General features: G+C 52.2%; 1 protein-coding gene across 16 annotated transcripts in view; it reads left to right on the top strand.

Annotated features, from left to right (window-relative positions):
• Positions 1 to 13,931, top strand: part of Myo18a (myosin XVIIIA) — a 98,736-nt gene that overhangs the window by 57,911 nt on the left and 26,894 nt on the right. For all 16 annotated transcript variants that reach the window (XM_076870905.1, XM_076870903.1, XM_076870906.1 and 13 more), the window contains 10 exons: positions 275 to 451; positions 677 to 767; positions 1,024 to 1,216; positions 2,074 to 2,160; positions 4,132 to 4,273; positions 4,427 to 4,586; positions 5,378 to 5,564; positions 5,885 to 6,128; positions 8,439 to 8,548; positions 12,022 to 12,087. In XM_076870905.1, coding sequence (XP_076727020.1) covers positions 275 to 451; positions 677 to 767; positions 1,024 to 1,216; positions 2,074 to 2,160; positions 4,132 to 4,273; positions 4,427 to 4,586; positions 5,378 to 5,564; positions 5,885 to 6,128; positions 8,439 to 8,548; positions 12,022 to 12,087 — 1,457 coding nt within the window. The remainder of the gene's footprint in view (positions 1 to 274; positions 452 to 676; positions 768 to 1,023; positions 1,217 to 2,073; positions 2,161 to 4,131; positions 4,274 to 4,426; positions 4,587 to 5,377; positions 5,565 to 5,884; positions 6,129 to 8,438; positions 8,549 to 12,021; positions 12,088 to 13,931) is intronic.

Genomic DNA, 13,931 nt, shown 5'->3' with positions numbered 1-13,931 from the left:
CCGACTGGGTACCCTCTGGTGGCAGCCTGTGGAGTTGCCTCCTTTTTTAGGACCTTCCTATTATTTCCACCCCCAAGGGACACATGAAGTACTGGCAGTGGCTGGCACTCCATATTCCCATGAAGCCCATTGGGTGTCATTAGGGCTGGCTTTTGCCTCCAGAAGATGCCTGCTCCCCAGGCCTATGGGAGCAAGGGAGTCAAAAGGCACAGTGGTCATCAGTCAGCCTAAGGAGAAAGACCCAAGATGCCAGATCCTTATTTCTACCCCACAGCTGGGCGCAAGCAATTTGCCCGCCATGAATGGGCCCAGAAGGCTGCATACCTGCTGGGCTGCAGCCTGGAGGAGCTGTCCTCGGCCATCTTCAAGCACCAGCACAAGGGTGGCACCCTGCAGCGCTCCACTTCCTTTCGTCAGGGCCCTGAGGAGAGCAGCCTGGGGGACGGCACAGGTACCCTAGCCCCTTGCCTGGTAGATGTGATTGGGAAGCCTTACCTGGGGCTTGTTGCCATTCTGGAGGTGGGAGGGACTGCTGGAATGAATAGATGTTCCCATCAGGGGGAGAGGCCCAGCCCCAGGGCCTCATGCTGACTTAGCCTGGGTAGGTAGGGAATATTCCTGGGCAGATGGAGTAGCCCAGGAGACAAGAGATAGAGCCGATCCTACTGCCCCATAGGTCCCAAAATGAGTGCATTGGAGTGTTTAGAAGGCATGGCATCTGGCCTCTACAGCGAGCTCTTTACCCTTCTCATCTCCCTGGTGAACAGGTGAGTACCAGGCAGACCCCATGGGGCTCCCCACTTCCTGCTCTGGCCAAGGTGGTTTGATGGCTTTGTGCCTATATTGGCTGAGGTAGGGCCATCATCCACCAGCAGAGGGCTCACTGTCCCTCTGGGCCCTGAGGTGAGGAGGCAAGTCCTCTCTGGGCAGGGATGGGGATTTGCTGCATGCCAGGAGCAGACCACTGGGGTCTGCTCTGTGGCATTGCATTGGCTAGCTCTGATTCAGGCTTTCCTGGTGAAGGGCTCTCAAGTCCAGCCAGCACTCGCTCTGCTCCATGATGATTGTGGACACTCCAGGCTTCCAGAACCCTGAGCAGGGTGGCTCGGCCCGTGGAGCCTCATTTGAGGAGCTGTGCCACAACTATGCCCAGGACCGGCTGCAGAGGCTCTTCCATGAGCGCACCTTTGTGCAGGAGTTGGAAAGATACAAGGAGGTAGTTCTCTACCCCACCCTGGCTGGCCCCACCTCAGCCTCACCTTCTCCCCAGGACACCCCCAGAGAGGTCCTCTGTGAATACAGGAAGTCACCATCTTCCCTGCTACCTGCTTCTTCCCAGCTCTCTACTCCCTCTTTACTTCTGCCTCCTTCTGTGCTGTGGAGTGGGAATCTATTCCTGCCCAGTGGCCCCAGCCCTTGACCTTGGCTGAAGCCTTACTTCATGAAAGTGTGCTTTCCACAAAGCTGAAGGCACACTCTGGGTCCCTGAGAGCCACTCCATGCCCTTCTTTAAGGCACTTTCCTGGGCCCTGTGAACTGCTACAGGGCAGTACCTGCCTCCAGATGTGTCTGGCCCAGTCACCACCTCCACCCCAGCTTTCCCCTAATCTGGTAGGATGGTGGTTGATGACTTAGGGTCTCTCCCTAAAAGGGTATCCTAGATGGGATCTGGAAATCCTTCCTCATGTGCAGGTGAATTGAACAAGCTGAGGAGGATATTTATCTTGGATGAGAGAAGACTTATGAAAATCACAACAGACAGTTATATTCATATATCAAGGGTGATTATGAAATGGAGAGTAGGCATATACTGCATTGTCTAATCAACTGATTCAAATAACAGGAGAATGTAATTTTGGCCTAGTATAAAAAGAGGTTATGAGAATTTTAGCTGTCCAGAAATAGTGTGTTACCTTGGGAGGTAGTGAGCAGTTTGTCATTTGGGACGCTGGAGGGAGCCCCTGCAAGAAATGGGAGGTTGGACTTGCTGTTCCCGGAGGCCCCACCCAACCTACTCATATGTTGTGCCCTGACATGGGATCCCCATGATTGTGCTCTGCCTTCTTTTCTTAGGAGAACATTGAGCTGGCGTTTGATGACATAGAGCCGGCCGCAGATGACTCGGTGGCTGCAGTGGACCAGGCCTCCCACCAGTCTCTGGTAAGAATGCTGGTGAGACCTCAGTAGCCTCACCTCTCATCTCCCACTCCTCTGCCTGGAGTAGAGCCCTTTTCGGCCGCACTGCCACTGAGGCTGCCATTGTGGGCCAAGGGAGGACCCAGTCAGGCCCAGACACCAAGCACTGTACAATTATAGGGCTCTGCCCCTCAGCACTCACAGCCTGGCCTGGAAGATGGCACTTTCTTCTGCCTGGTGCAATGGGAGCTGGAGTGCCAGCCAGGCAGGAAGACATAGCTCCTCTCTTACCAGCTGAGGCTCTGGTCTGCTTGGGGGTGAGGACTAAAACCCAGAGGATGTAGTCATTGCTTTCCATTGTCCTCAAGAAGAGGACTGATGCTGCCTAGCAGAGTGGAGCAAGGAGATGGCACCTGCTCAGTCAGGGAAACACCAAGCTATAAATGCCCTCTGGGGGGCTGCCATGGATGTGAGCCCTCACTCCTCAAGTGAGCCCTTGCTCCTCAACCTCAGAGGCAGGCTCTGTCACCCTTTGTACTAGCATCTCTGGTACCTTAGGTGCCTGGGGCACTGGCTGGCCTGATGAGCACTTGGCATTTGGTGATTGCCTTCAATTAGGGGAAGTGCATAAGGTGCTTTATTGGAGAATGACATTTTTGCTAGGTTGCTGAACTCCCTCTTCTGCTTTGATTCCTGCTCTGCCCTCCCCTTCCCTGCAGTAAGGCCCTACTGGGTTAGCAAAGCGGGTGGGACTTGGGGACAATGAATCTCCCTCAGGGACAAGTGCTTAAAGTGCTCAAATGCTGTATCTCCCTAGGGAAGTGGATTTCCTTTTTCTGACACCTGTGTTCCCATGTGGCCTCCTGAGAGAGCCTTTGCCATTCCCGGAACACAGGAAGTATTTGTACATGTGACTCATGAACAGCAAGGGTCAGATGTGTATGGGCCAATCTTTCCCTTCCTTGGTGTCCCTATCTGATGGGCCTAGGGAAGGGAAGGGGCCCACAGTGCCGCTCACTATCTGATGGCTTCATTGCTTCTTCCTGCCATTCACCTCTAGCTACTGGAGTCCTGTTGTCACCCACAAGTCCTTGGCTATATTATGCTTCTTTCTGGTTATCATACTGACTCCCTTAGGCAAGCTGCAGTGAGGACATGTGGGTACCTGGGGTCGAAGAGAGGGAAAATATCACTTTCCCCATTTTTCTTGTCCTCAGTCCCTAAAGGCCAGGCGAGAATGTGGTGTGGGTCTGATTCAGTTCTTTCTAAGGAAGGCAGGGGAATTCCATAGAAAAGGCACCTTCAGGCCATATGTAACTATAGGCCTAGTTTGCATGATCTTCAGGGGGTATTAGAAATCAGAATGCAGTATTTTTACCTTCTCTTGAAAACTAGATGATTTATTAACTCTAAGTTAGTGCTACTCTAGGACAGCAGCTGAGTGGCAGTTGTTAAATGAGGACACTTTCTTTCTAGCTTGTTCCAGTCTCCACTTGTTTTGGCTACCACATCCACGAAGTCACCTGTCACACACTTTTGGCCCTTCAGTTTATACCCTGCGGGGATCCTGCAGCAATCTGAGTCCTCCCTAGGTTTTCTCCTTTCAGGCACCAGTGTTAACCCCACAGTTGTCATTTATGGAGAGCTTCCTTTGGGTCATGCACTGTCAGAAGCTTGCTGACTTTATCCCACTTAATGTGCCAGGGAGTGGGGGCAACATGGCCTCACAAAGCCCCTGGTACTCTCGGACAGGAGGAGAATGGAAGAGAGTCTCTGCATAGGAGCTCAAGTAATAGTCTTTGGAGCCTTTGGACCCAAGTGCCAGGAATCATCTCTCTCCTGGCCCTTCTTTCCTCTCATTACTGGCCTCCTCCACAAGGTGTCAGCATTGAGTGGCCAGAGCTGCATTGTTTCTGGTGTGTGGTTGGGGCCAAAACTTTGGCTCCTCTCCCGCAGCTCCATGTGGCAAGCTGGGATTTCTTCCCTTCTCCACAGGTCCGTTCGCTGGCCCGCACAGACGAGGCAAGGGGCCTACTATGGCTGCTGGAAGAGGAGGCGCTGGTGCCAGGGGCCACTGAGGATACCCTCCTGGAGCGCCTTTTCTCCTATTATGGTCCCCAGGAAGGTGATAAAAAAGGTAGGTGGCATTCTTGGAGGATAGCTCTGCGGCTTCCTCTCTAGAAGACCCACCTGTGTGGATCCAGGTGGTACTTCCTGGGATGGCTCACCAAGTCCCTGGGCTGTATGCCTGTCCCCTGACAATATGAACCTTGCTTTTGCTCACTCTTAGGCCAAAGTCCCCTTCTGCGCAGCAGCAAACCACATCATTTTCTCCTGGGTCACAGCCATGGCACCAACTGGGTAGAGTACAACGTGACTGGCTGGCTGAGCTACACCAAGCAGAACCCAGCCACCCAGAATGCCCCCCGGCTCCTACAGGACTCCCAGAAGTAAGGACACTATTCTGTCTGTCCATGTTCTGTCCCCACAAGTATGCTCTGGGCCCCCTTCCCATGGAGGTGTCCCAGAGGCTTCTCACCAGTAAGGTAGATAGTCTTCAGTTCCTGAGAGGCAACAACCAAGACCAGTTGGCCTTGAGAGCGTGGGCATGGCCTTCTGGAATAGAGGCAGGAGGCAGACATGGTTGGAAATACCCATAGTTTTCAATTTGAATAATACCCTCACGTTCTTCAGACAAGGCAGAAAGAGCCTTAGAAACCACTCAGTCGTACAACCCGTGTCATCCATTCATTGCATACATTATTGTGGGACATCTTCTCTGTGACAGGGACTTCAAGGTACTTGGCAGAAAGCAGTGAAGACTATATAAATCCTTGCCCTTGTGGAGTTTGCATTCTAGCAGTGGGGGAGAGAGATAATGAACAGGAAATGTAATAAGTGAATTATATAGTATGTTAGCAGATGTTGAACTCTGACCTCTCCTGCTGAGCTGGAAACCCACTGCCCGGTCCTCCCTGACTGGGAGAAGAGTGCATCACCCCCCTCTGCCCCATCCTTACCTGCTCCTTGACTTCTGCCCACCTCAGATTTTTCCTTCTTGGTGTTTGAAAATATCTCTCTTGTTTCTCTGTAGCGTGTGGGACATGTGACTCCAGCCCAAATAGCTCAGGCCCCTGGCCATAGCTGTCTGGCGGTGGTTTGGTATCCTGGAAGGAGGAATGGCCACTGCTGCCCCATGAATGTGACTCCTTTTTCTCCCTTACCCTCCTGCCTCTGGCAGAAAGATCATCAGCAACCTGTTTCTGGGCCGGGCAGGCAGCGCCACGGTGCTCTCGGGCTCCATCGCCGGCCTGGAGGGTGGCTCACAGCTTGCACTGCGCCGGGCCACCAGCATGCGGAAGACCTTTACAACAGGCATGGCAGCTGTCAAGAAGAAGTCGCTGTGCATCCAGATTAAGCTGCAGGTGGTGAGTATTCAGCCAGGCCCTGGGTCCCTTCCTTATCACTGGCAGGTAGGCTTAGGCACTCTGGACACACCCAGGTCGTCAGGTGCCCACCCAGCATCCCACCCTACCTGGTCACTGCTAGTGGGGTTCACCTTTCAGCCCTACTGCCTCTGAGTGATCAACCAGGCCTGGGGAGGACAGAATTGTCCAGGCTTGGCATGTCCCAGCTGGTAGGGGGACACCTGCTCTCCTGTGAGCAGTGCAGGAGCTGGCATCAGTTCCTGCTCTCCTGAGCATGGGCCATCAGAGCCCACCAAAGGTGGTTCCTTCCCTTTTGGCAGGATGCCCTCATTGACACCATCAAGAGGTCCAAGATGCATTTTGTTCACTGCTTCCTGCCTGTAGCCGAGGGTTGGGCTGGGGAACCCCGATCCGCCTCCTCCCGCCGCGTCAGTAGCAGCAGCGAGCTGGACCTGCCTCCAGGAGACCCCTGTGAAGCTGGGCTCCTGCAGCTTGATGTGCCTCTACTCCGTGCCCAGCTTCGGGGCTCCCGACTGCTCGATGCCATGCGCATGTACCGCCAAGGTAAGGCACCTTCTCCCATCCTGGGTTCCCTTTCCTGGAGATTGCTGCTTCCTGCCCTGCCTTCCAGATGGGACCCAGGAGCTGCTCCCCTCCCTCTCAAAGTGGCTCAAGGTCTCCTTTCTTGTGCTCCTTCCTGCCCTAGTGCCTTCTTCTTGAGTCTCTGTTCTCACCTCTCTCAGCCCAAAAGTGTTCCTTTCTCTATTTCTTTCCACCTGTGACTCCTTTCTTCCTCCTCTCCCTTCCAGATTTAAATAGTCATTAATCCTCTTTCTTCCCCGCCCCCCATGCTCCATTGTTTTTTCCCACATCTCCCTCCTTTGACTAGTCTCTAGTGTGGAAGAGTCAGCTCTCCCTATAGCAGTAGACCCAGTGCCCTTTCAAAGCCATCTGTCCAGGGAGACGCCAGGTGCTAAATCTCTCTGAAGTACTTAAAATTCCCAAGAAATGTCAGGCAGACCCTTTTTATGGACCCAGCAAGAGAAGGGAGAAGGGGAGGGCAGTAGTAGTAGTATACCATCCTTAGCGCATTTATAGCACACCAGGTTCTATTCACAACTCTTCACACTTTAATTCACAACAACCTCTTGAGGTAGGAACTATCATCATCTCCAAATGAAACTGCAGCTTAGAGACGCCAAGTTGCTTGCCTGGGGTCACACAGCTCATGGATGGCTGAACCAGATTGCATCCAAGCAGGCTGACTCCACCGTCAGGTCTCTCAAGTAGGGTTTTGTTTGCTCAAGAAGTTAGGAGTAGCCAGCTTTCTGCTTTTTCCCTAGCTAGAAGAGCAGACAGGATCTTGTCCACCCACAGCCAGGTCCCCTTGAGATATCCCTATGGGCACCATCACTTTTCCTTAGCAGCCAAAGCAAGGAAACCGGCTCCCTGCCCTGCTCTAAATAAATCATTGATCTGTCCCCATGTCTTGATATGGAGTTGGTGTTTATTATTTCAAAACCAGATTGTTACCGCTCTGAACCAAAATCAATGTGCTTTACTCAAACAAGCAGATCGATGAGGCCAGCAGCGGCAAGCCCCCACCATTCCCCATTCCCCGGCCCCCAGCCACCATCGATAGCACTGATGATTAATTAAGATGCCAAGCGTCCAGACCTGCTATCCCGGCCCATCAATTTAATTGCAATTCAGATACAATCAATAGCTCACTTTGTCTTGGCCTCTCAGCGGCCCCCGCCTCCTGTTTCAATTATCAGGCACATGCATCAGCCTCATCTCCCAGTTGGAGGGTTTCCCAGAGCTAGCTGGCCGGCCTGGTGCAGCAAGCCCCAGCTGGCCGACAGGAACCCAGGTGTGAAGTCCAGCTCAGCTTCAGCTAGAGCCTCCATGACCTTGGGCAAGCTATTGCTGCATCTTTCAGGCTAGTTTCCTTGCCTGAAAGATAAGGTGGATTTGGTCTAGGACCCTTTTCTGGTTTGAAATACTATGATTCTGTAGGGGTAGCTCTCCTGATCCTCTACCATGGGCTCTGGAGAGACCAGGTGACAGGGGGTCATTCCTGCTGGCTCCTGTTCTGACCTTGCTTTAAGCCAGAAGCCTCTCACCCTTCCCTTGACTCTAAGCCCAGACATTCTTTAGGGAAAGAATATCTACTAGTGTTTTTGGCCACCTGGCCTAGGGCTCAAGGTCAGGGTGGGGACAGGGAGCAGAGCCCTATTTGACATCCTGCTTCAGCAGAACAAAGGAAAGGAAAGGAATATTTTACTGAGTATCCCATCAAGCTGTGCTTTCTACATATTTTCTCATTTTAGTCTCCATGACTACCGTACAGTGTAAGTGCTAGGGCCCCATTTAAAGGTAAAGAATGTAAGACTCAGAGAGGTGGAATGATTGGCCCAAGGTCACATTTTAGTAAGAGGCAGGACCAGGATTCCAAGCCCTTGTGTCAGTTACAATCTGGTGTCCTGTTGTTTTTCTTATTGAGTGAGTCCTCAAGGCGTTGGTCTCTACATCATCATGGAGTTTTACACTTGGAGGGCTGCAAGGCATCCTAGAAGTTACCCAGGTCCCCTCACCTGTCCTTCCAGGTGGTTAGTGTCACCCGATCCCCCTTACTTTAACCCTTTTTTAATCTTTCTGTCCTGGTGTGGAGCAACCCTGATGGTCCTCTGGGCCTCCTCTCCTTCAACTGTCCTTTCTGGGCCTGCCTCAGCTGCAGGTTCCCTACCCCTGCAGTTTCTCCCCCTTTAGGTGACTTCCCACCTGGCACCAGTGACTGTTGGGCCATGCTGGGAGCAGGCAAATTGTTAAAGACCTTACTGTGGGCCATGTCCTCTCTTTCTCTCTCTCCAGGTTATCCTGACCACATGGTGTTTTCTGAGTTCCGCCGTCGCTTTGATGTCCTGGCCCCACACCTGACAAAGAAACACGGGCGTAACTACATTGTGGTGGATGAGAAGAGGGTAGGCCTAGGTTCCCAGACCACTTGCAGACCCCTCTCACTCGCTCAGACCCCTCTAAACAGCTACCCTTCCCAGACCCATCTGCCCTTCCTCCTCTGGAGACAGTGGGTCTGTCTTTGCTCAGGCTCCTGGTTTTGGTCAGCAAGGGTTAAGTCAGGGACACCGTGTAGTGGAGAAGGCAGTGTGGGACATGTCTGTAGTAATTGGAGAGGAGTTACCCTCCCTGGAGGCTGAACCTGAGGATGTGTGCTCTCTGGTGAGCTAGGCAATTATCCAAGAGTGAGTAGGGCCAGGGTCTCCCAGTTGGCTGATTAGGTGCTTTGGGTGCCCTAATGATAACACGTAGGTCCCTCGGCTTTGTCGTTCATGGATCTGGTCCCTGCATCAAGAAGCTGTCTGAGACTGGGGCCAGCTCTTCCTAAGAGCAAGGTTGATATGGCAAGACCTCCTTGGTGCTTGGGTTAGTGTGAGGCTGCTGGGCCTTTTACCAGCCAAGATTGATAAATTCATAACTACAGAAGGGGGGTGGTCTCTGTCATTCAAGGCTATAACCTTGACTCCCAGGGGCAGCTCCTCAGGCAGCCAGAGGGTTCCTTGAGCAGAGGAACCCTCCTTCCCTCTGTACTGGCCTCAATCACCCAGCACTATTCTGAGGGCACCCCAACCTTAGGAGGCTTCCCTAAAAAGGAGGGTACCCTGCAGAATGGGAAGGATGCCCCACAGTGATGCCCAGATGTTCCCCAGGTGCCCCCTCCCCTTGACCTCTGAGTCGCAGACCCACAGTCATAGAGCCCTCAAAAACCTTTGCTCCATTCTTAGGCCTGCCAGTGTCCTAGGAGACCTTGGTGTGACCTATCTCATACTCTCTTCTCACTGTCCCTTTAAAAAAATTTTTTTATTTGCTCTTTTTAGATATACATAACAGTAAAGTGCATTTTGACATATTATACATACATGGAGTATAAGTTATTCTAATTAGGATCCCATCTTGTGGTTGTACATGATGTGGAGTTACACTGGCCGTATATTCATATATGAACATAGGGAAGTTATGTTTGATTCATTCTACTGTCTTTCCTATGCCCATCCCCCTCTCTTCCCTTCATTTCCCCCTCAGCCCTTGACCCCCATTCCAGTCTCCCACTCCTAGCTACACCCTGCACCTTGCCATCCCTGGAAATGCTCCACTTCCAAAATCTTAAACTCTCGCGTGGCCTTCTCTGAATATAACCTCCTACCTGTGGTTCTCATTCTTCTCTTCCTCTTAGGACAACTGCTCTTTGATGTTATCAAGACCTCTAATTTCTGGACCCCACTCTATTCTCTCTATTCTTTTCTGATTTTTTCTTCCTTTCCCTTTCAGCCTTGAAACCATGGTCCAACTTGTCAGTCACTCAGCCTTTATCACCCCCAGCTCTCCTGAGCCTTCCATGGTACCTGCTCTGCCAAACCCCCACCCCCCAAAGGCCAGCCTTTGTGTAGCTACACTCTTCATTTTAACATCCCAAAGGTTGTGGGAGAAAATTATACAACCATGTAGACTTGAATTCCTACAGATTTATGGTCTTCAGCCTTAGGTGGGCCTTCAGGGTGGCCCGGCAAGTCTTCCATCTGTCCCATCTTTATCTGTCCCTAACCCCAAAATCCTTACCTGCTATTCTATTCTTCGTCTTTCTCCTCAAAATCCTTTCCCCAACCCTCCTGTCATCTTGCCTTCAAACTTCAATAGAATCAAGGCTCCTCCTCCTATCATCTTCAAACTTCTCTTCTGCCTCCTTCCCCCCACCCACCCCTCCTGTGTTGGTGGGAGAGTACCCCTTCTCTTTTGTAGTTCCTTCCTCTGTGCTTTGGAATCCATCTCTCCCCCAGGGACCATTCCATCAATGTTAACCCCTCTCTTGTGCTTCGGCCTCTCTCAGTTCTTCTCGCCCTATGAAGAAACATTCTGTAGACTTGTTCTCTGAAAGGAATCTCTGTCAAGCCTCTCAGGCTGGGCTACATTCTGTCTCTCCCTTGTCCTGTACCATCAATACTTACTTCTGCCAGGAGTGGTAGCGCATGTCTGTAATCCCAGAGATGGGGGGTCGCTCAGGTAGGAGGATCACAAGTTCAAAGCCAGCCTTAGCAACTTAGCAAGGCCTTAAACAACTTAGTGAGACCCTGTCTCAAAATTTTAAAAAATAAAATAAAAAGGGCTGGGGATGTGGTTCAATGGTTAAGTACCCCTGAGTTCAATCCCCAGTTCCAAAAAAATTAAAAACAACAACGATAAACTCCTTTCCTGGGCCCTCACCCCAGCCACCATCCATTTCTTTACCACAGCTGCCTGGTCTCCACTCCTTGGTACCCTGGGACTGATTTTCTCATCTTCTCATTCCCTCCATGTTGCCAGAGTCAGTCCTTCAGTCACTTGAATTCTTGGCAACAAGTGATTTTGCTAACGGCTCTCTTCTTTTTGAAACCATCTCTGCTCGCTTCTTTGTGGCCACTCCTAGTTTCCCCATCTCTGTTCTCATCCCCGCGGAGCTGCTCCACTTCTACTCACCCTCTCAGTGAGGTCTCTTTCTCTCCAATACTCTCTTCTTGGCGGTATCTGTTTTCAATTCTACTCCCTCTTCTCGGACAGCCTCATTCACACCCATCACTTCAATTACCGCATATATATTGATGACTCCCAGATCGATACCTCAGCCCAGGCTTCTCTCCTGAGCTCCAGACAAGCCATTCATAGCCGCCTTTTGAACCTTTCTACCTGTGTTCCTCTTACACCTCAAACCCAGCATGTTCAAACCAAATTCATTCTCTCTCCTCCCAAACCCACTTCTTCCCTGTGTTCCCTGCCTTGGGAGTGACCCCATTATCTGTTTCATTACATAAGTCAGAAACCCCAGCGGTAGCCCTAGATTCCTCCTCCTTCTGTGCCCTCCTCCCCTGTCTTCTTACGTTAGGGAGCTCCCTCTCCTTAGCATCTCCTGCATTTCCCTCTTCTCTTGCCTTTGAGGCAAACTCTAGCCTCCTTTCCTCCTTACACACCTTACACACCTCCTTGGTCACCCCTTCACTCCAGGTGTTGTGAGGTGTGTGGAGCTTCCCCAGAGCATTCTGCCACCTTTGCTCCAGGCCTTTGCTCCTGCTAGTAGCACTACCTAAACTGCCCTCTCCCCTCCTTTCTCTAGCTAATTCTACATGTATCTAAATTCTCAGCCCAAACAATGCCTCTTCCATGGTGCTTTTCAGGACTTTGATGCTTCCTTCTCTATATATTTCCCTTGTCTCACACCCCAGAAAGACAATTTGTTCCTCTTATAGTCACCTCTGCATCCCCAGAGTCAAACACAGTCTCCGACACTGCAGAAGCCCACCAGAAGGGCTTGTAGGAATAAATAATGGACTGCCCGGAGGAGGAAAGGGAGGACTGAATCTGGAGCTGGGGAGGCACCGACTGGCCTCCTGACCCAGGCCTCTCTTCTCAGGCGGTGGAGGAGCTGCTGGAGTCCTTGGACCTGGAGAAGAGCAGCTGCTGCATGGGCCTGAGCCGGGTGAGTTGCTCTACAGGAAGGTAGTCAGGTCCTCCCTCCTTGGTGGCCTTTGTCAGGTGGCTGCTCCTCTCCTCCTGTTCTCCCTCCTCCTCAGTCAGGTTTCAGAAATCTTCCCGGTACCCTTCTGAGTCCTGCCTCACAAACTGCACAGACAGTCAGAGGCTGCTGCTTCTTGCAAGGTGCCCATTCAAGGGCCAGGAGCCAGGGGTGTAGGTATTCTAGGGGCAGCAACCTTGACTTTCTGCCCTCTGGACAACGGGCTCGCTCCCGTGTCAGGAGGGAGTAGGGAGTGGAGGGACAGAAGGACTGGACTCAGAGGAAGTGGGCCAGGAGAGACTGGAAGGCTGTAGGGAGAGTGCCCCAGAGGGCAGAGCCCCCATTAGAGAGTCTTCTAGGGCTGCCAGGGTTGAGAAGAGCAAGCAGGTCAAGGAGAAGCAGTGCTGCTACCACCTGCACACAGGCCAGATTCCTCATCTGAATGGAATGTGATGATAAAAGGCAGGCACACCCAGCCCTGGGTGCTGTGTGCTATCATTCCACACCACAGGGTCAGCCTAGTGCCCCTTCCACAGGCAGAGAGCCCTGCATGCCCCTCTCCCCAGACAGGGACACTTGGACAGGCAGCATTGGTATATGTGCTCTGAGGGTTGAGGTGGAAGGGAGGGTAGTGGGGAGCCAGTTCTGGGCCCATCCTTCTGTCAGCAGAGAGGGCCCCAGGGCCTCTTGGGGAGTGGAAGGTGGAAGGAGGTACTGTGTGTTACTTGTCCCCTCTGTTCTCGGTCCTTCCTTTCTGCATTTTGAATCAGGGTCTTGGTTTTCCTACCCTTCCTCACTGGGAATCCCTTTCCCCTCCATCCTTGTGTCTTTGTGGCTTCCCGCCTGCCTCTGCCATCTTTGGCTTTCTGTCTTCCTCTGGGCCTCAGCAATCCTTGCTGCTCTCTGTTTCTTACTTTCTGATCCTGTTTGTTCCTGTCTCTCTCTTGGTGGTCCCACCCTCTTTTGCTGTCATTTCCGGTTTTGGTCTCTGTCTGTCACCTCCTTTGGTCTCTGTTCTGTCACCTCCTTCTCTCTGGTCACCCCTCCTTCCCAGGCTTTTCTTAGGCCCAGGGAGTTTCAGCTGGGCTTCCTCTCTGGGGCTGCCTGCAGTTGAGGACATGCCCTAGGCTGCTTGGTGTCTCAGAGGTAAGCTCACACTCAGGATTTTCCACAGTCTATAGCCATTTCAGCCAGCCGGACAGCTGCTGGGTGACACTGGGACGGGTGGTACCCCTCCAAACAGGTTTCCAGGTTCCTAGGCATATCCCAGGCAGGAGTGGGCCTGTACAGACTGATCCTCTTCTGGTTGGTGTCTCAGACCTTCCGTCCTGAGTCCTCCCTAAAGCCCAGCTAAGGCAGGGGAGCCCCAGGGCCCAGTCTTGGGGGCACAGCTTGGGGGCAAGGTTGAGTGTTTGCTCACATCTGGTTGGGTGAGAAGGCTCCCAGTCTTATAGGCTGTGAGTTGTATCAACTGATGGGGTACAACTCCCTGTGTGGTCATCAGTCTTCAGAGGAGGGGTCTTCACATGAACCCAGAGGGTCCTGAGGTTTCAGGCAAGGACATGGGGAGCCTGAAAGCCTCCTGACATTGTAAGATTTGTGTGAATGGCCGTGAGCTTTCACCTAATACTCAGAGGGACTCTTGGCCCCAGGAATGTCCAAAAGAGATCTGAAGCTCACTTGCTCTAGCACAGGACCATTCTTTCTCTGCTCATTATGTTTCTGGGTCATTCTCTGTCCCCTGTGCGGGCATCTCCCTCTAGCCCTGGCATATAGACGGCTGTGTGTGCTAACCAAACATGTTTGCC

Source organism: Callospermophilus lateralis, chromosome 11 (assembly GCF_048772815.1).
Source record: "Callospermophilus lateralis isolate mCalLat2 chromosome 11, mCalLat2.hap1, whole genome shotgun sequence".
Lineage (NCBI taxonomy): Eukaryota > Metazoa > Chordata > Mammalia > Rodentia > Sciuridae > Callospermophilus > Callospermophilus lateralis.
Note: the sequence above shows the minus strand (reverse complement) of the source record. Positions and strands in the feature narration are given on the sequence as shown.